Source organism: Cydia pomonella, chromosome 12 (genome assembly GCF_033807575.1).
Source record: "Cydia pomonella isolate Wapato2018A chromosome 12, ilCydPomo1, whole genome shotgun sequence".
In the NCBI taxonomy this organism is placed as follows: domain Eukaryota; kingdom Metazoa; phylum Arthropoda; class Insecta; order Lepidoptera; family Tortricidae; genus Cydia; species Cydia pomonella.
Window position 1 is genome coordinate 10,654,283 of NC_084714.1, and position 19,180 is coordinate 10,673,462.

Sequence of the window (19,180 nt, forward strand, 5' to 3'; positions counted from 1 at the left end):
ATTTGTCGGGCATGCCGCCGTCCCGGAGAGTCACTCAGGCATATAATTTCCGGTTGTTCTCATCTTGCTAACGGCGAGTACTTGCACAGACATAATCTCGTAGCCAGGATTATTCACCAGCAACTTGCTCTTCTATACGGCCTTGTGGACCGCGAAGTACCGTACTACAAGTACTCACCTGCGCCAGTTCTCGAAAATGGTCGTGCCACGCTTTATTGGGATCGATCTATTATCACTGACAGGACTATTGTAGCTAATAAGCCTGACATCGTGATAATAGATCGATCGCAACGCCGGGCCGTGCTCGTCGACATCACCATCCCCCATGATGAGAATCTCGTGAAAGCCGAGAAGGACAAGTCCAGTAAGTACCTAGACTTGGCTCACGAGATAACCGCCATGTGGGATGTTGATTCGACGATCATTGTCCCGATAGTCGTTTCAGCGAATGGTCTCATAGCGAAGAGTCTCGACCAACACCTTGAGAGACTCTCGCTAGGTGGTTGGATCAAGGGTCAGATGCAGAAGGCGGTGATCTTGGACACGGCGCGGATAGTCCGGCGGTTCCTCTCTCTGCGGCCCTGACCACCGGCAGCTTGGGCCCTGCCCCGCTGCTGGCGGCACCCTAGGTTAGGTTTTTTATAATGTGTTTATATGTATTTTGTATTATTTTTGTATGATTTGTTGTATTTTACTTTTATATTCATATTATAAAATGCCTAATCTAAGACACAAGATAAATAAAGAGATAATAAAATAACATTACCTATGCATACATTGCGGTGTTTCTATTCAGCGCTGTAGGCTTATGGGGTTTAGGTACCTGTAAGCTATTTATTACATTTAATTAGCCTCCGATTTCCTATTACTCATTAATATAAAATGTGTCTTGATAGTTCTTGATAACCTTAGTAGTTTAGTGGATTCATACACATTACACATGGCAATACACGTGACTGATGCCATACTATCGCCGTCCAATGTTTACTACATTCTTATGCCTTATTTTCCTATGCAGCTATGTATGTTGTTTTTAGATAAATATCTATGATTATCACGTAATCCCAATTAAGGTGTGGGATTTGATCCATCTCATGTTACCTCCATCCCCTAGTCTAGAGGTTGATAAGAAAACCGGACAAGTGCGAGTCGGACTGGCCCATCGAGGGTTCCGTACAAATTTAACGTTTTTTTTTTTACAAATTTCTTGTTTTCTAATTTTCCTCTGTGTTTGTAATTTAAGACGATATTATTTTCCAAATTCCATAGTTCTAGGACAAGGGGAACTCTATACATTTTTCTGCCATCCGGGCGGAAAGCGTTAACTTTGCTCCCGCTGCGCTAAACGAACGTAGTTGCCGCTTTCCGCCTCCGTCGAGCAGAAAAATAGTATGCGCACCTCGGGAGGAATCGTAGGACATTCCATCCCGCGTGTTAAACGTGTCTAAACTGAACATTTCCGTTCTAGTTTTCATTTAATGTCTTTCTTAAGCTATTTCTACGATTGTTTTTTTTTTTGGACCTATGGTTCAAAAGTTAGAGGGTTGTATTTGTATTGTACAAAAGATATAAACACATTATAAAAAACCTAACCTCGGGTGCCGCCAGCAGCGGGGCAAGGCCCAAGCTGCCGGTGGTTAGGGCCGCAGAGAGAGGAACCGGCGGACTATCCGCGCCGTGTCCAAGATTTATTATTATTATTAATGAATGCACAGGCAGCTTATAGCTGATACGTGCACATCAATGTCCTGCACTTGTGTTTTGTCCATTTATAAAATGTTTGTCGAGTCTGTTTTTAAAAGAATTCACTGAGGGTGCACTGATTACGGATTCGGGCAAACTGTTCCACACTTTCACTACGCGGTTAGACAGGAAGTGTCGTCTTGGGTTGCTACTACTCTACGTCCGTGTCAGCTTTAGAGAATGTCCACTCAGTCTGTCACACATATTCCGAGTGAAAATATCACTCAATGCGGGTACGTTGTAGTGTCCTGTAAGTATTTTGTATGTTTCTATTAAGTCACCGCGTTGCCTTCGCTGCTCTAGGGTTGTCAAGCCCAATTCCTTTAACCTATCCTCATATGGTCGGTTGCGAAGAGATGGAACCAGTTTTGTTGCTCTTCTTTGGACTTTTTCAATAAGATCAATGTCCTTCCGGAAATATGGATTCCAAATTTAGAAGGCATATTCCAATAAGGGTCTTATATATGTCTTATAGAGCCTAATGAAAAGATTCTTATCCATATAACGAAAAGCTTTCTTGATCATATATAATATAGAGTTGGCTTTTTTGGTCAACCCCAAAAGGCGTTCTTCCCATTTTAAGTTATCAGTTATAATGATACCTAAATCTCGCTGCGAAGCAACACTCTGTAAACTTTTGGAGCCAATATTATATGTAATATATTCACTTTATCAAAAAATGTTTCTTGAAGACCCCTATTCGTTTTGAAAGACCTTTCCAACAATATCCCACACCGTAGGATTGAAGCAAAAACAAATTCATTCCCACTTTACGTGTAGCCCTAAAATATTTTTATAGATTTTATTGTACGACTTTGTCGGCTTTATTGACTTATATATACGTGCCAAATTGCAGCTTTCTAGCACTAACGATCACGGAGCAAAGCCTCGGACAGACAGACGGACATGGCGAAACTAAAATGTTCCTAACATCCTAGTTGACTACGGACCCCTAAAAAGGTTGCGATACTTAGAATATAACCGATACAATTGCTTGTTTCAGGCATGAAAAACAAGGTGCTGAACATGGGCCTCGTGGTAGAGTTGCTTGTTGCCTGCCTGGTATGCTACTGCCCTGGCGTCAACAAGTTTTTCAAGGCATACCCTATACGTCTGCGATGGTAACGATTTGCACTGGTTTTTATTGACCGTGCGCATTGTAACCTAAAAAAATATTTTTATAGCAAAAAGGCATTCAAGTGTTATATTTAACGTTAAACTTCTATGAAATATTATAAAAAGCGCTGCAGTTATTTTGGTCTGACTCTAGGTATTTGCTAAAACTCGTATGTGATGGAACTGATGAAACACATTGAAGCTACAACTTTAGCAGCTGAAGTAGATATCGCTGTACCTACAAAATAAATCATTAGAAGTAATAGTGGTTAGGCAACTGCTACCCTCTGTTAAAATTACAGGTGGTTCCTGGCGCTCCCGTTTGCACTGTTTATGTTTGTGTTCGACGAATTCAGAAGATACTGTATAAGAAGAGAGTTATTTGGGGGATGGTTCAATATGCTTACGTACTACTAAGCAGCTAAGAAAAAATATAAAGTTTATTAAATTATTAGGAATAGGAAGGTTTTACAGCAAAATAAAACGAAATAGTCAAGACATGAGCCATTTTATTTGCCACGCTTTTTGATCCCACAATGATACTCCTTTTACCATTAGTCATAATTTATCTAAACTACTTATATGAGCAATAATAAACACATCACTCAGGTCACTGATATAACTAAGTCAAAGGTATACAATGATAATAATGCTACTTTACCGATTTATCATGATCAACTGCGTAGGTACAAGTCACAAAGAACGGTGTGCACCGGATGCGTAGATAGGAGTAGACGTGCACCACGTGCCTGGCGTGTATCATCCAAGCATCAGATGTACACTGACCTTAAACATTAACAACTCATACTTAAGTTACCAAAACTGTGACATATTTGTGTTATATATTATTTTTGTTTAAATAAGGCACAAAAAATATGAAAAGAGACCTTCCTTCATACAAATACATGCCTACATTCCTTAATACTAAGTGGCAGAATATAGTAGTATCAGAAAATAGTACATCAATAAATAGGTACATTGAAGAAGTTTCGAAATTGGGTAAATAAATTCACATATTAAAATTCAATAGAACTCTAATAAAGATTACACACAATAGATTTATATTTAGACTACCTAAGTACTAATATTTCTAGTAAGAATGATCCTCTTTGTTAAACTTTTTGAAGGAACTAATCTTATTTATAATCACCTAATTGTTCTGAAATCAATAATGTACTATAAATATACTGACCTCTACGACATTATTACACTATTTAGTCGGCCTCGCCAGTAAACAGTTTATTAAGACACTTCAATTTACAGAATGTAAATTAATGACGATAAACAGTTCATTCTAACGGTAATATTTCAGGCAGCAGAATTATACTCTTGAGCCAACAATTTTTAAATCACAATCATATTGCACATAAACGTACTATTTTACTAATGAAAATCAGAATACAAGTTTATTTATACACAGCCAAAAGATATACATGACGAAAATACACGTATACTTCATAAAATGCGATATGATAGTTATAAAATCCACTTGCAAGGGCTTAGCCACCGCAACAGGTCCGACCAAACAACCAGCGTCTGCAAATTCGGACCGGATGTGACAAGGAAACGTAAATGTTACAATATTGGTCACTGAATTCTACGCAATTCTCTATACCTATATTTTATTATACCTAAAACCTAAAGCTAACTTCTGACTAATATAGAAATCGAACACAAGAACACTCAGAAATCACTTACCAATGTTAAATATTGAAGGAACATCATTACGGTGAAATCATGTAAGACAACAAATAAATTAGGTTTTGTGTGATGACTGTTAATATTTTACTATATTTTAACATAAGTTTTAAATCTCATATTAACATGATTAATAAACATAACACATTGTTATTTTGTCATAATGATTTCATTGCATAGTGATAGAATAAATTAATATTATTTCTTATAACTAAACTATCAGAACGTGAAAAACCAAAGTTCTATTTAAAAGTGCCAACTATTTTTGAGATTAAGTAGCATGAATCAATAAGAGTCACTGTAATATTCAGAACTTCCTAACAACACTAAAATAACAATAAGGTTTTTTCCAAAATTATTTACATTATTATTACCGAGGCAAGTATTATGCGAAATATATTTTAAGTAAACAGTTACAGTAGCTAAAGTTTCTTTTTAAGTTCACATTTTATTATTCTAAGTACTAGGTACACTGAAGAATCAGTCTGTTAAGTTTAATTTTTAAATAAATATTATGTTTGTAGTCAAATTCCCCTGAAACGATGAAATTTAATAAGTATAAAGTACATAAGTCACTGTAATTAAATTAAACGTCATTTCACAAAAACAGCAAAAGCTGCAAAACATGTTACACATCATGTTCATGTTTCAACTACCTAACGAAATGCGAAAGACAGTACGGTCATCAAACAAAAAAAGGAGATAAGGTAAGAGCCCATTACACTGGGCCCTGAGCCGATTACATGAAATTAGATAAGTTATGAAAATTTGTTGGGGATTTATAGGAACTGTTGAAATTACTTTTAACTGATCGTTCAAGTGTGATTCGTTTTCAGACATTCACTAGCTGGATCCCAAAGAACTATTTAGGAAATCATACGAAAAACAACCATATTGCGCGATTCATACAATACAAGAAAAATAAAACAAATTGGCGCTAAACCTACACAAAAACTGAATATGTTATGAGTTTCTAACTTTAGGATCGATGAAAGTGTTGATTTCAGTTTGTTTTTTGAGAATAGAGGTCAATGAGGTTAAAATCAAATCACATAGCAGAGGGCACCCCTAGCTAGGCATTACGTTTAACGAATAAATAATTAGTTCCCTGATAAATATGAGCTCGGTCTCTTTAAAGCAAAAGTGAATAGGCTACTACTGAACCGGTGAGCTCCATCTTAGGCCCTGTCTTCACTTTCCATCAGGTGTGACTAGAGCCAATCGCCGATCAGTTTTTAATAAAAAAAAAAAAAAAGTTTGTACGCCGGCGGTCTATAACATTTTGAAGCCGTCTCAAACGCACAATCCGCCTTGATATGCCCTGTTCCTATAACCGCTGGAGACAATGGCTCAATAATTCGGCACCCTCACCCTAGAACCTAATCAGGGGCGCCCTATGTATCGAGTAATTGACGGTTTTGAGCCCCATTGAAACACATATAAGTAGAAGGTCGAGTTACTTTGTCTCTGGAGGGCAACTTTGGCCATCGGGATTAACTTGGTATAGGTTTTAGTATTGCATATATAGTATTGAAAGTATGACACATTGTCGTCTGGTTGGTTTTAGCTGACCGTCCACATTTATATTATGTTTTCAAATGGGCCAAAGTTACCCTGTATTGGGTTAAAGTAACCTACGTCTATTGGTGTGCGCGTGAGTGCCGCGCGGCCACGACATGCGCGGCGAGCGGACTGCGCATGTCCGCAATAGAATGCCGCGCTTTTAGCATGGCCTCCTCGCGGCACACGTCGTCCTGTAAGATGCACTCCATTATCTTAGCTACAATTGTCGACGGTGGTACATGGGGATTCCCTGAAATCACAAAAACTGGATGTAGTTACATACCTTATAACAAGAACCTTGATCTAAACTGATGTACATATAGTAATCATCCGTATTTTGGCGAGAAGTCATGAGGTCATGAGCTTGTTTATCAAAACACGCCGCGATAACGTAGGGAGGTATTAGATAATCCGCATATACGGTCAAATGGCGAAACAGAACACACCACAGCCACCCACCTTATTTTGTTAGGAAACAGTGTGCATTGCATAAATGCTCCTACATTAGGTAGGTATTCTTGAAACCTATAGGGGAGGCTCTTGCAAGTTATGCAAAACTCAAGTTTCCTTATTCAACGGTTTTTTATACATAAATAGGTATTAATCATCCGAGGTCTTAGTAGTCTCAGAATTAATTATTGTTTCCTTTTTCTCTTTACCCAGTTGGTTCTTAAGTTCTATCACAAAAGTTTTTAGTGATAAAAAAGTTAGGGTAGGTATATTTTCCTTATTATAATATCTATAGATGTTAAAGCATTTTCAGCCTTCACTAAGTTTTTTGCGGGACTAAAAAAGGTTATTTCCACATCATCATCTTCTTCACCAGAGGTAGAAATAACATCTTTTATTATCTCTTCATCTGTCATTACTGAATCAGAGTTTCCCGCGAACCATTCTTCAATATCTTGTTCAGTCAACTCTGTTTATTTTGGAACAACATATGTTTGAGGTCCGCATTTATCCTCTAGCGAAATCACACAATGCAACCGTTCTGTAATCCGGCGTTCAACTGTTTTACTCCCGGAACCGGATTACAGAGCGGGCCAACCAAGACGAAAATTGTCGGATTAATGGACGTGCCGGATAAGCGAGCGCCTACTGTATATGGTTTAATGTTATGTAATGTGTTAAAAGCTTATTTAACGGTAAATTACTATAATTTTTATTACGTTATTTAGTGACTCAGTTTTGCATAATTTTAATATTCGAAAAAAGGCATAAAAAACACGCGCCTTGTTCAAGGTGTTTTGATCCTTATTTTCTTATTTTTCGATTTTAACGTGGTTGTATCTTACATAAAACAAAAGCTGGGACTATTGAGATATATAATCATGTGTAATTGTGTATAGGCCTGCCAAAATTGCTACTGTAGATGTTTTACCAAATCTACTGTGATAATATATGCTCGTGATAAAAAATAATAATGTGGTGATAATGTTCTAAAAAAATAGTTGTATACAATAAAACTGTAAATATTTTATTAATTTATATTCCCTTTTGTGAAACATAATTTTTCACAATCCAGCCGCGTGTTTGCGTCCAAGGACAGTCGCAATGTAACCAAGAATTAAATAAAGTCACGATCTAAATTTTAAATGAATCAATTACGTTTTGATGAGTATTAAACAAGCTTTCAAATCATGGCCACAATATTTTATTTTATCAACTAAAACCTTTGTGACAGAACTAATGGACCGACTAAGTATAGTTGGATAATGGAGAAAATCATTTTATCTACGTGTATGTGGACACTTAACTCAATTTGTGCATAAACTATCTACAAAAATTAACCCTTTTATAGGCATGGTACGATTTAGCGACACCGTTACATTGAAATTTGAATTTCTACCTTAAGTTTCCAATTTAAGATTCAAATTCGATTGGACTTTCTCAAAAAGTGCCTGATCTAGAAATGTACCAAAACCCCTATATCGTGGTAATGATGTTAAAAGACCTGTAATAAATAACAAATAGAAATGTATTCCAAAATGATGATACTTACTGTACAGCAATTTCCGGTACCGCAATATGGCTCGCGGAGGGCATAACTTTCATGAACCGGCAGACCGGCGTGCAGTGCTCTGTTAGTAGGTTGTTATTTTGCAGTTAGCATTAGTAAGTGTTATTATTTCCGCCTTAACCAAAACACTATTAGTAATGTAGGTACATATTTTTGTTATCATTTGCATGTTTGTGGTCGCTATTACATAAATACCTACACATTTAAAAATATGGTAAAATAACCATGTTATTGTGGGTATAAATATACAGGGGTAAATATACGATTTGGAGAATTTTAACTGTTACATGTCTTATGCGGTGTATGGACGAAACCCATGCACTATCGATCCAGTTATCTGTTCCAACGAGTGAAAAATGTTTAATATAATATTATTTTACGTAATGCAGTGTGCGGCTACCACATATTTAAATAATAAATACTAACCTGGCAAAGCTTGTACATCGGGTACTAGGCGACGATATACATACATACTCAGATACATAGGTAACATCCATAACTCAGGAACAAATATTAATTCGAACCCGGGACGTCCTGCTTCCAAGGCAGCGTCACTACTATCTGGGCTAGGGGGTTGCTCGTTATGAAGATAGTTGTCACAAAAAATTCAGTTTAATCGGTTTGAATGTAGGTTTTTGAAAAAGTTTCCCCAAAGATAATAAAGTAAAGAGTTACCATTAGTCATATTTATATTTTCTTTTTTGATGAATAAAGACTTACCTATTGCAAATTAATAATTAAACAACATCTCATCTCTAAATAACAGAGCAGCAGAGTATCAGATTCTGGATATAGTAAATATATTTCACATTCTTAAAATATCAATAAAAATACTATCTAATTCAGTTTTAGACGTGTACTGATATAAAATAAACTCTATTATTTCCTTAAAACTTTGTGCCTTGTTAAAGCCATAGCCAAGGTCCATAATGGGCCAAGCAAACTGCCCACAGTGAAGCCAAGTTACTACCGGCCTACTTGTAAACATAGCTGCCCTACCTTAAGTTTAGGTCTAACTAGAGCCTTGAACCTTGTACATAATCGTCCAGTATAAGAGCGAGCACGTACGTGCGAGGAAATTTCCTCGGGCACAAAACGGCCAGTGTATATCAGCGCGTTTTCCTCGCCTGGGCGCGCCGCCTCGACCGAGGCATGTCTACACTGACCGGTTTGTGCGCGAGAACATTGCCACGCGCGTATGCTCGCTCTGTGTGGACCCGCCTATTAGTATAAGTTACATGAAATGACTTATGTGATACTTGATATTAAATATAAGATACCATTATCGACGCAGTTAATTGACCAATCGTAAACAAAAGTATAACGTCTACAAACGGTCAGCGTTAAAGCCAATTGTGTATCTTTCAGTATGTACCTATGTTCTATGGTATCGTAAAATATTTGACATGATAGTGTTACCAAAATAAAAATAACTCATTCATAAATCGACCCTACTGTCTGGACTAAAGATTGCAAATTGATTGTTTTTGTAAATAACAGTTATCTTACATACATTTGTTACGAATATATTCGATAAATTTTTACCTGACACCATAACGTTGGCTGAGAATATGTTTGTGCAATATCCATTTTTGATCAAAATCGTATTTTAAAGTTTTATTTTTCATAAATGTTGTGCCATATCCACATTTTATAGGATAATTTACACACAGAAAATTATCACAAAAATTGTGACATATCCAAAACCATGTGCCATGTCATGTCTTACATTGTATGCTTAACATTTACTCATCAAAAACAGATATGGCAATAATAAAAAAGCTTTTATTTCATGATTACCACTACATTCAAAATATTTGTATGATACTATAAATAGTAAATACTCATATATGTGGCTAAATGATAAGTTATGTATTTTATAAATATAAACCTTTCCAAAAAATTTTTTTTCAACTCTTGCAAATGAATTTAAGTAGCCACACTGTTTTCCTCGCCCGAGGCACGTCTACACTGGCCGTATTGTGCGTGAGGAAATTGCCTTGTATGTATGCTCGGCCAGTGTGGACCCAGCTAGTGAAGTATGGCACAAACATATTCTCACCCGATGATAAGCATAAGCGGATTAAAACAGCCTTAATATAAAGTTTTAGGATTCCCACACCCACCAGCCCATTACTGTGAAGTTACAATTAGTTATGTTAATATTTTGAAACACTCTGTATGATTATAAATATTGAAATACACTCACCAGTCAATCCTCGGTACCCAAACACTCCACAGTCATGCATACGCATGGAATGTTGCTCATCTTTGATAAACTTATCTGTACTTATGCCTTTCAGCTAAAAAAAAAACAAATTTATGTTAGCATTGCAAAACTATTGGATTAACATCCTATATTGCAAATAAAATTACCAAATATCAAAAACATAATAACGTGATTTTAATTTTTATATTGCAAATGTTTATGAATTAATTTGAGCAACTTTTACTAATAATTATTATGGAATCTGACAAAAAAATAATAATGACATTTATATACTTACTTTAGATGGAACTAAAAATCTATCAGGTATCCTTTGTAGTTTCTGTTGTTTCTCACTAGGTCCAAAACCCAGAGCCAGTAGTACTGACTCGGCATCCACTTTTCTTGCTCCTAGCACATTCAGAACCGAACTGCCACTAGATCCACTTGCATCAGACTGAAATTAAAAGATAACTACAGACACTGAATATTCTTACAAATAAAAAGAAAAATATGAATAAACATTTTGATGAAGTATGGAACATGATAATGATTAAAAATAATAATAAAGCCAAACTATTTTAATCACCTGAAGGGAATAATCTCTTAGAAGTGGATTTTTAAGTTTAGGAGAATAACCCTCAGACTGAACAGAATGATCTCTCTGTAACCGTTTCCTAACATTACCTGGAGGTGCACTTGTAAGCACCCCACTTTCTAGTGATTTTCTTTTCCAATCTTTAGGACTAGGTACATCTAAGTTTCGTTCTTCTTGTACTTCATCAGTGGCCTCAACAACTGTGTTATCAGTCACAGATTCTGCTTTGGTATCATCTGATTTGACTTCTTTAAGGGTCTCTTCATCTGGTTTTTCAGTGTCATTGTCGACACCATCGGCTGGGAGGGAGTCCAGCCACTGCTGCACAGGGCTGCTGCGGCGCATATCATCAATTACTCCACTTAACCACCCCCTAACTTTCCGCTCTAATATTGAAGACACTGACTCATTGAATGTATCTGAAAATCATTATTTATATCAAGCTCATAACAAGTATAACAAACAAATTATTATGTTATGCCAATGTTCAGTAAGTGTGAAATAGTAAGTTCTGAGTGTTTATTGTTATCAGAAAGAGAGCTGTACAATAGCACATTAGCATTAATTACTGACAATTGTATAACTAAACAAATGGAATGAACCATCACGAGACAACACAAGGAGTATATTGTTTCGGTCACACTGCGGTGGGAGTTTACAAGGACAACTATCATATGTTCGCTGGCGAGACCAACCTTGCTTGGGATCCATCCTTAGTAGTCAAGGTAACGCAGCATGCAATATGAGAGGATACTGATATGAAACATACGTGCAAGATGTATACAAAGCTCACAATACTTGTTTACTTTTTATAAGAAACTAGACTTGCTTACCTTCGAACAGAAATTTCAATTCATAGTCAACATTTTTAGTTTACCTCAATGCCGAGCCTATACGTGTCACGGTATCACAATTTCGCGATAAACAGTAAAGATGTAAAATAGAAAACAAAATTAAATTATCGTACACAAAATACAAGTGGAGATGGAGACAAGACAATAAATTAAGTCTATTGCTATTGAAATAAATAAAATTATGAGATAAAATAACATTTGTTGCCAGACGCAAAATGTCTGACAATTGACATTGACAACTTACCTTTGCCTGCGTTCAGCGTTACCATAAGGTCAGTTCAGACGAGATTATTAAATCGACCGATTTGATCAGAAAAGAACTTGGCGTCAATCTCCAATAGGGTTGTTTCCAATTTTTTGAAACGCTTGTATTACGTTCTATATTAACTAAAAGTTGTCCTAAAATTCAACTTTTATACTAAAAACGGCTTTAAATATGTTAATTTAACAAAATATATTTTGACAGATGCTTTTGCGCCCAAAACGCTCTTTGAAAATTGTGTGACGTCACAGTTTACGGTTTGACACATAACTACATACACACGAAGGAGATACGAACTGTCAACTGACATTTGTCATTTGTTGTTTATGGCCTAACTGTCAGTGCAATCTGTAACATCTGTAACAGTGTCAATCCGAGAGTTGTGACGTCATCAGAATCTTCAAAGACGTTTCGAGTTTGGTCACGTGACGTGTGCCAAAAGATATTTTAAATTCAATATTTACAAAAATATGGTCATTACAGGTCCCCTAAAAGTAGTTTAACGTGTTCTTATAATCCAAAAGAATTTATTGGAATACAATTCTGCCCTAAGATTTGTAGATGGAAACAACCCTATTAATGGACCAATCCACACTTCCCAATATCTGACAATCGTTATCTGTTTCACGGAATATCAGCAAATCCTTCCCGATTTCGGGCCCAAAATCAGTCCCAATTTGGTTTCGATTTCGGGCCTTATAATCGTTTTCCGTTTCACGGAATATCAGCACATCGTTAACGATATTTGAAATGTAAACAATACTTTGTCTCTAATTGCAAAAAATGTTCAATGTTTAATATCTTTGTTAGACCAAGCTAAGTTGGCAAAAATTTTGATAGCCCAGACAGGGCACGTGTTATTTTAAACGCCAAACTTCTATGAAATGATGACGTTTACTTAACACTTGCACCGTCTGCGCTAGAGCGCTGCCAACTTATCTTGGTCTGACTCTACTATCTACTAAGTTGCACTCTATACTATATACAAATCGAGAATCGTTGAGATCAAGTGGAAAGGCTTTTTCCCCGTAGTATCTCAGACTGATAAAAACAATAAATGTCGAGAAATCAAGAGAGAATGCCTTTTTTCATGGAATTGAGTGTTTGGACTAGGACTAAGGGTCATAACTTTCCGTGTGTGAAACATGTGAACCGAAATCAATAATTTTTGTTTTATTTGAATGAAGGTGTCTTTAGTGTAATCTCATGGGAATTTCAAATATAATAAACACCCGCAAACAGGATTAAATTGCTAATTTAATTATAAAATGTTTTTTGGTAATTCTTTTTTTTTTATCAAGATTGAGGTCTGATTTCATTTTTTCTGTAACCTTTATGATAATGTTATTATTATGTAAAAATCTCATAATTTTTGATTCGTAAACTTCGGAGATAAGGGGGGGGGGGGGGGGGGGGGGGCATGGTATTTTTTCACATTGTCCTTCATAAGTCTTTTTTTTTCAGTATGAAAAAAATAAAAACTGTTTTGTAATGTTCAATTTGAGCTCCTTCAAATGATATCCCACTTGACCTAGTAACTAGACTTTGAAAATTTTCCCCCTCTTTATGTTGGACATTTTCCATAAATAATATAAATTCAATAAAAAAATTACAGTTTCCAATATTTCTGGGTTAGCGTTGTGCATTGCTATTCCAAATTTCAAATCGATAGCTTAAGTACTTTTCGAGATCGAATTTAAACTGTCGTGAGACATACTAACATTAAAATAATTCTAAGGATTACACTCACGTATTTTTAGTCACTCGCCCGACATGTTTCGGAACACATGTTTCGCGCGAGTGACTAAAAATACGTGAGTCCGTAATCCTTAGAATTATTTTAATACTTCTCGAGATATTTAGCAATGTGACAGACGAACGGAAGGACGGACAGAGTCGCACCATAAGGGTTCCTTTTGTAACTTTTTGGTACGGAACTCTAAAAACCGACCATCTTAGCCATAGCCCTTTTGTACTTGTCGGTACATGTATTGGTGCGAGCGAGATGCACGATAGTTTCATGACATCATTTAGATATCATTCTGATGTCAATGTACGTTCGATTTGCCTGTTTGTGTGAGTCGGCCTGTAAGTGAAATACCACTTGAGCCTGATTTGTTGCCTTGAACCGTGAAGATCGTCTTGATGATTAGTGCGCATCTCACGCACGACTTTCACTGCATGCACCTATCAGTGTGAGCTATCTTGAAGGTCGTATCAAAAAAAGATGCAAACCGTAACAAATTACTAAATCTGAATCGGGCTCCTGGCTGCGCGCACCTTCGTAAACAGTGGGCCTACCGCGCACAGCGAAGTTCGTATATTTCTGGCAACTTTCTCTTCTACTCCATTTAGGGCATAATTAGAGTGATAGAGATAGAGTTGCTCGAAATTTACGAACTTCGATTTTCGCGGTTATAGGCCAGAGGCCCCACCGCGAATAACGAAAGTGTTTCTCTATCGTGCAAACAGGTAAGAGCGATAGAGAAGCACATAACGCAATTTCGATTTTAAATTTTCGCAGTAAGGCTCCAGAACTCTACATGAATTACTAAGCTAGTGGCTATCGTATGTTGAAGCTTTCCCTTAAAATTATTATTGAACGTACGAATGAGTATACAGATTGATTCATGAGAATTAAAACTGTTTTTTTACACTATAAAAAAATACGCTAATCTCACATAATATACTGGTAGTACGTAACAGTTGCTTATAATGTACTGAAGGGTTGATGCTGCTATTAACGTCTCCTGAATCACCCTGCAGTAAGATTTTATTTTATGGTGTCCGAATTCAAGAGTAGGTAGTTCAGTACCCCTAGTGTAAATTTGATCGACATCATAACGTGACGAACGCGTTTGCGTTAAGTCTCATTTTGTATAGGATTTTGAGTTTCCAAAACGTCCCGCTTGGCGCGCTCTTTCTAAATCCAATACAAAATGAGACTAAGCGCAAACGTGTATGTCACGTTTCGAAATCGAATTTATTTACACTAGGGGTACTGTTCATAACATTTGGACATCTTAAACTTCTAACCGAATAGTATAGAGAATATAGATTCTGTTATTATGATATAAAGACATATTCGGCATCGTGTTCTGATTAGGAAAAAGTAGAAGAAAAAATATTTTGAGGTTTTTTTTTTTAGTTTAGTTTATTTATCTCTTGAAATAACGTTCATAGTTAATGTAATAGAATACATAAACAATAACTTATATTGTATACGGGCGATTTTCTGCAACTCGACGACTTGCGCCTATTTTGCGTGATATGTTGGGGGTGGGCTAGTCCTGCCAGCCCAGCTCCTCGAGGAATCCTATCAAACCTTTAATGTTGAGTAGGACCTCGGGGAGGTCTCTCGGAGATCCGAGATGTTTAACCCTGTATGGAGTCACTCCGCTGCATTCCAGCACCACATGAGAGGCTTCCTCTGTCTCCATGCATCCTCGGCACAGGGGACTGTCTGTGACACCTGTTGTGAAAAGATGTTTGTTAAATAGTCCATGGCCTGTTATGACACTGGTTACCATACTCAGTCGGACCTTCCCTAGTTGCAGGAACGCCCTTGTGAGCTTTCCGTTGATGCCAGGCATGGCTTCTCTTGCATGTCTGCATCCAGTCTGATTCAGCCAGTGTTCTGTGTGTAGTTTCCCTGTACGTGCCAGCAGCATTGACCGTACCTTGCTAAACGGTATCGGAAGAATCGGTTCCGGACCAATCGCCCCCGCATTCGATCCTTGCGTGGCAAGCTCGTCCGCAGCATCGTTACCCCGGGATCCACTGTGTCCCTTGATTCATTGCAGGGTGATCTTGTTATTATGACATACCTCCATTAGTCGTTCGTGGCATTCGTGTATAAGTTTGGATGTAACTATATGGCTATTTAGAGCCATTAAGACTGCTCTACTGTCGGAGAGTATGCGGATGGAGGATCCTACTACCTTCTTTGCACTGATGGCAGCCGCCGCGTTTATGACGCCCATGCACTCAGCTTGGAATACCGAGTTATGGGCTCCTAGCGGAGTGGTGATTGACATGTTCAGGTCTTCTGAGAAGGTTCCAGAGCCCGATCCGCTGTCTGTTTTGGACCCATCAGTGAAGATTCTCAACTCCCGGGGATTGAGTCCTTCATGATTGTCGTCCTCATATAACTGTATTTTGTACCTTTTGTCGAAGATAGCTTGTTTATGAATCCGATCCGTGCCTGACCTAAGCACTGGAAATTCGTCATACACCTTTTCCAGGCATTTTGTGTGAAGAGCTCCTGTGATGTTAGACCATATCTTGAGGGTTCGCAACCTTACCGCTGAGAGACTGGCCTCTAAACTCTACTCTAAACAATAACTTATCGTATAGTATGTACGTCGGATATAATGTGAAATTTAATTATTCAATTAATATCTACAATTTAAGTTTATAATACAATTTAATGTTACAGAGGTAGTTAGCATGGTATATATAAATAATCATAAATCTATTTTTCTTCTATTTATTCCTAATCAGAACACGATACCGAAAATTCCCTTCTACCTTCACGGATTCCCACTATTTTTGTTATACCTCGTACGTATAAGAAGGTACTAAATCCGCGGACTGGATGCAAGCGGCGCGCGTCCAGTCTGCGTCCTTAAGGCTGAAATAAATATAGGCGATATTATAAATAAAGAATATTTATTTTTCTATAAACACATTATTCCTTTTATATCTTCATTGGCTCACATCATATAAATCGCGGATCGCATTGGGCTTTCGTCAACGAAGTCGTGTGCGTGGATGGAAAAGAGTTCAGCGGAGAACCGCGGGGCGACGCGAGACGAACCGCCCAGCGCGCGCGGGTCCTTAGCTAAACATTTGTGCATTAGGTTTTTGGTATTATTTTAATCTCTAAATCACATTTGGACACTAATATACATGTATAACTACGTTCAACAAGTGTCAATATTGAGCAGTACGAGGTGGGCCGCGGATAGACGCGGCACGCAGCCTGCGTCACGCGGGCCCGTAGACGCAGTCGCCGCGGCGAGCGGTAGCGGGCGTCTCCTCGCCGGGCAGCACGGCGGCGCGGCGCCACTGGTCGCGCACGCGCTCCACGTGCCGCAGCACGCGCACCACGTTCATACCGGCCAGCTTGCGTACGTCTTCCTCGCTCCACGCCGGGTCGCGCAGCAGCTCGGCCAGCAGGTGCGGGTACCGCGACACGTCCTCCAGCCCCTCGGGCGGCGCGTCGATGCCGTCGTACCCGGCGCCCAGGCCCACGTGCTCGACGCCCGCCACGCTCCGCACGTGATTTATATGCGCCACGACATCTTCCACTGTCGCTCGCTCACCACAAGTCACCAGTTTCGCATAGAAATTAATCATAACCACTCCACCATTCTCAGCAATTTTCCTCAGCAAATCATCTGGGACGTTTCTCGTCGAATTGCACAAGGCTGCTGCTCCCGAATGAGAAAACACAACAGGGGCTTTCGATGTTTCCAGGGCATCTCGAGCTGTTTCTTCACCTGCATGTGACAAATCGACGATCATGCCCAACCTATTCATTTCGCGTACTACAGCCTTACCGAATTCGGTAAGCCCGCCCGATGTCCCAGCTGCTCGGGCCCACCTTGTATCGCACGTATGAGTTACAGTTAAATAGCGAGCTCCGAGTTGATAAAAGGCGCGGAGAACTGCTAAAGAATCGCCAAGTGCGTGTCCACCTTCTACACCAATTAAAGAAGCTATCCGTCCATCTCGATGTGCTTCCAGCAATTCCGTGGCATCAGTAACAAGAGCGAGGTGAGCGCCATTCATCTCCACAATGCGTTTGATAACATCCATCTGCTCTAGAGCGAGTTGCACAGCATCTCTATCCCGTGCACCGCATGGCACGTACGCCGACCAAAACTGAGCGCCGACCTGTCCGAGCCTCAGACGCGGAATGTCCGTATGCGACCAGCGCGACCGCGCCCATGGCTCGAGGCCCTCGAGTCCAGCACTTAAGTTGAAATCACCGATTTTGTTATGCAAAAATTTTCGGACATTCCAAGCTAAATCGTTATGACCGTCGACAAGTGGTGAGTCGCGCAGCATACGACGTATGGTGGTCATCCTCTGCTCGGGCGTGGCACGGCCGCCGCCGCCCAACGCGAGCGGGAGGGCCAGCGCGGCCCCGAGCGCGGCTAGCACGACCAGCGCCGCGAGCGCGATACGCCAGCGCGGGCGCCGCGGCGTGGGCTTTTCGTCGGAGCTCCCCGAGGCTGACGCGGATAGCGAGTCCGGCGCCCAGCGCCCGCATCGTTCCGCTACGTCCGGTAATGGACCAGAGAACGTCATGCCCTCCGGAACTGCCGCCTGTAACAAACAAAAACATAACCATATCACTTTGTGTCGGAAGAAAACGCGAGATTTAATTAATTTAATTTCTGCGAATTAAGCAGACAGGGAGGCTCTTAATTTCTAACCTTGTATCATTTATCTTCATCAAGTCTTACAAATTGCTTAATTCTGTAGGAAGCTTTGTTAACATATTATTATTTTACATACACGACTCATTATGGTTCTTGTGCCTTCGTTCGCGGCGCGGTTCCTGATTAAACGTAATCTCGCTTGCGTACGTTGACAATGGATTGGAATAACTGACATACATAAGTATGAAATATGTGGACAAAATGCGAATAGGTACTGAGATATATTATGGTACCTACTCGTATTAATTATTTGTATGCGTAATTTGTTCAATTTGTGTGAAAGAAAAGAACAGATTGTTTCTTCCTTTCGGATAATGACCCGAATACACTTTGCCTACTTGTTTACTTGGTAAACGGTTTAGGGTTTACTGAAACACGGTTTTTAACGGCCAAAACCGGAATATGAGTGATATTTAAATGATTTTGGGGATTAGGTAAGTATCCAATTTCCAAAATTACCCGAATACTCCCTACCCTAATGGTTTGTCTCGATATATGAGATGATATATGAGTCAGGGACGAAATCGAGGGTTTTTAGATATGAATAAAATCTAAAGTATGAGAGCTGTTGAATTGAATTTTTTTATGCTAATAAGTCCATTATTGACATAATATCCCGAGAATTTTGTGTATCTGGTACCTACCTATAATCCAAACCCAAGTTATGA

General features: G+C 38.8%; 3 protein-coding genes across 9 annotated transcripts in view; 1 reads left to right on the plus strand and 2 right to left on the minus strand.

Annotated features, from left to right (window-relative positions):
- LOC133523506 (sodium/potassium-transporting ATPase subunit alpha-like) overlaps window positions 1-3,357 on the plus strand; it is a 21,478-nt gene extending 18,121 nt beyond the window's left edge. For 3 of the 4 annotated variants that reach the window (XM_061859143.1, XM_061859145.1, XM_061859144.1), the window contains 2 exons: window positions 2,747-2,864; window positions 3,162-3,357. In XM_061859143.1, the coding sequence (XP_061715127.1) occupies window positions 2,747-2,864; window positions 3,162-3,276 (233 nt within the window). In that variant the 3' untranslated portion in view covers window positions 3,277-3,357. The remainder of the gene's footprint in view (window positions 1-2,746; window positions 2,865-3,161) is intronic. The other variant, XR_009800235.1, reaches the window with a different exon arrangement.
- Window positions 3,352-12,114, minus strand: LOC133523509 (uncharacterized). 4 transcript variants are annotated; one of them, XM_061859151.1, is made up of 7 exons: window positions 11,778-12,114; window positions 11,640-11,656; window positions 10,936-11,363; window positions 10,648-10,803; window positions 10,350-10,443; window positions 8,123-8,201; window positions 6,202-6,370 (listed from the first exon to the last, which is right to left on the minus strand). In XM_061859151.1, the coding sequence occupies exons 2-7, from the start codon at window positions 11,653-11,655 to the stop codon at window positions 6,334-6,336; spliced, it is 810 nt and encodes a 269-aa protein (XP_061715135.1). In that variant the 5' UTR covers window position 11,656; window positions 11,778-12,114; the 3' UTR covers window positions 6,202-6,333. The 4 variants fall into 4 exon arrangements, with proteins under 4 accessions (XP_061715134.1, XP_061715133.1, XP_061715136.1 ...); XM_061859150.1 differs by lacking the exon at window positions 8,123-8,201 and having other exon boundaries at window positions 3,352-6,370; window positions 11,640-11,697; window positions 11,778-12,097; XM_061859149.1 differs by lacking the exon at window positions 8,123-8,201 and having other exon boundaries at window positions 3,352-6,370; window positions 11,778-12,095.
- A 4,600-nt stretch (window positions 12,115-16,714) lies between these two features.
- LOC133523507 (dipeptidase 1-like) overlaps window positions 16,715-19,180 on the minus strand; it is a 47,375-nt gene continuing 44,909 nt past the window's right edge. The window contains exon 2 of the mRNA XM_061859146.1: window positions 16,715-18,396. Coding sequence (XP_061715130.1) covers window positions 17,050-18,396 — 1,347 coding nt within the window. The 3' untranslated portion in view covers window positions 16,715-17,049. The remainder of the gene's footprint in view (window positions 18,397-19,180) is intronic.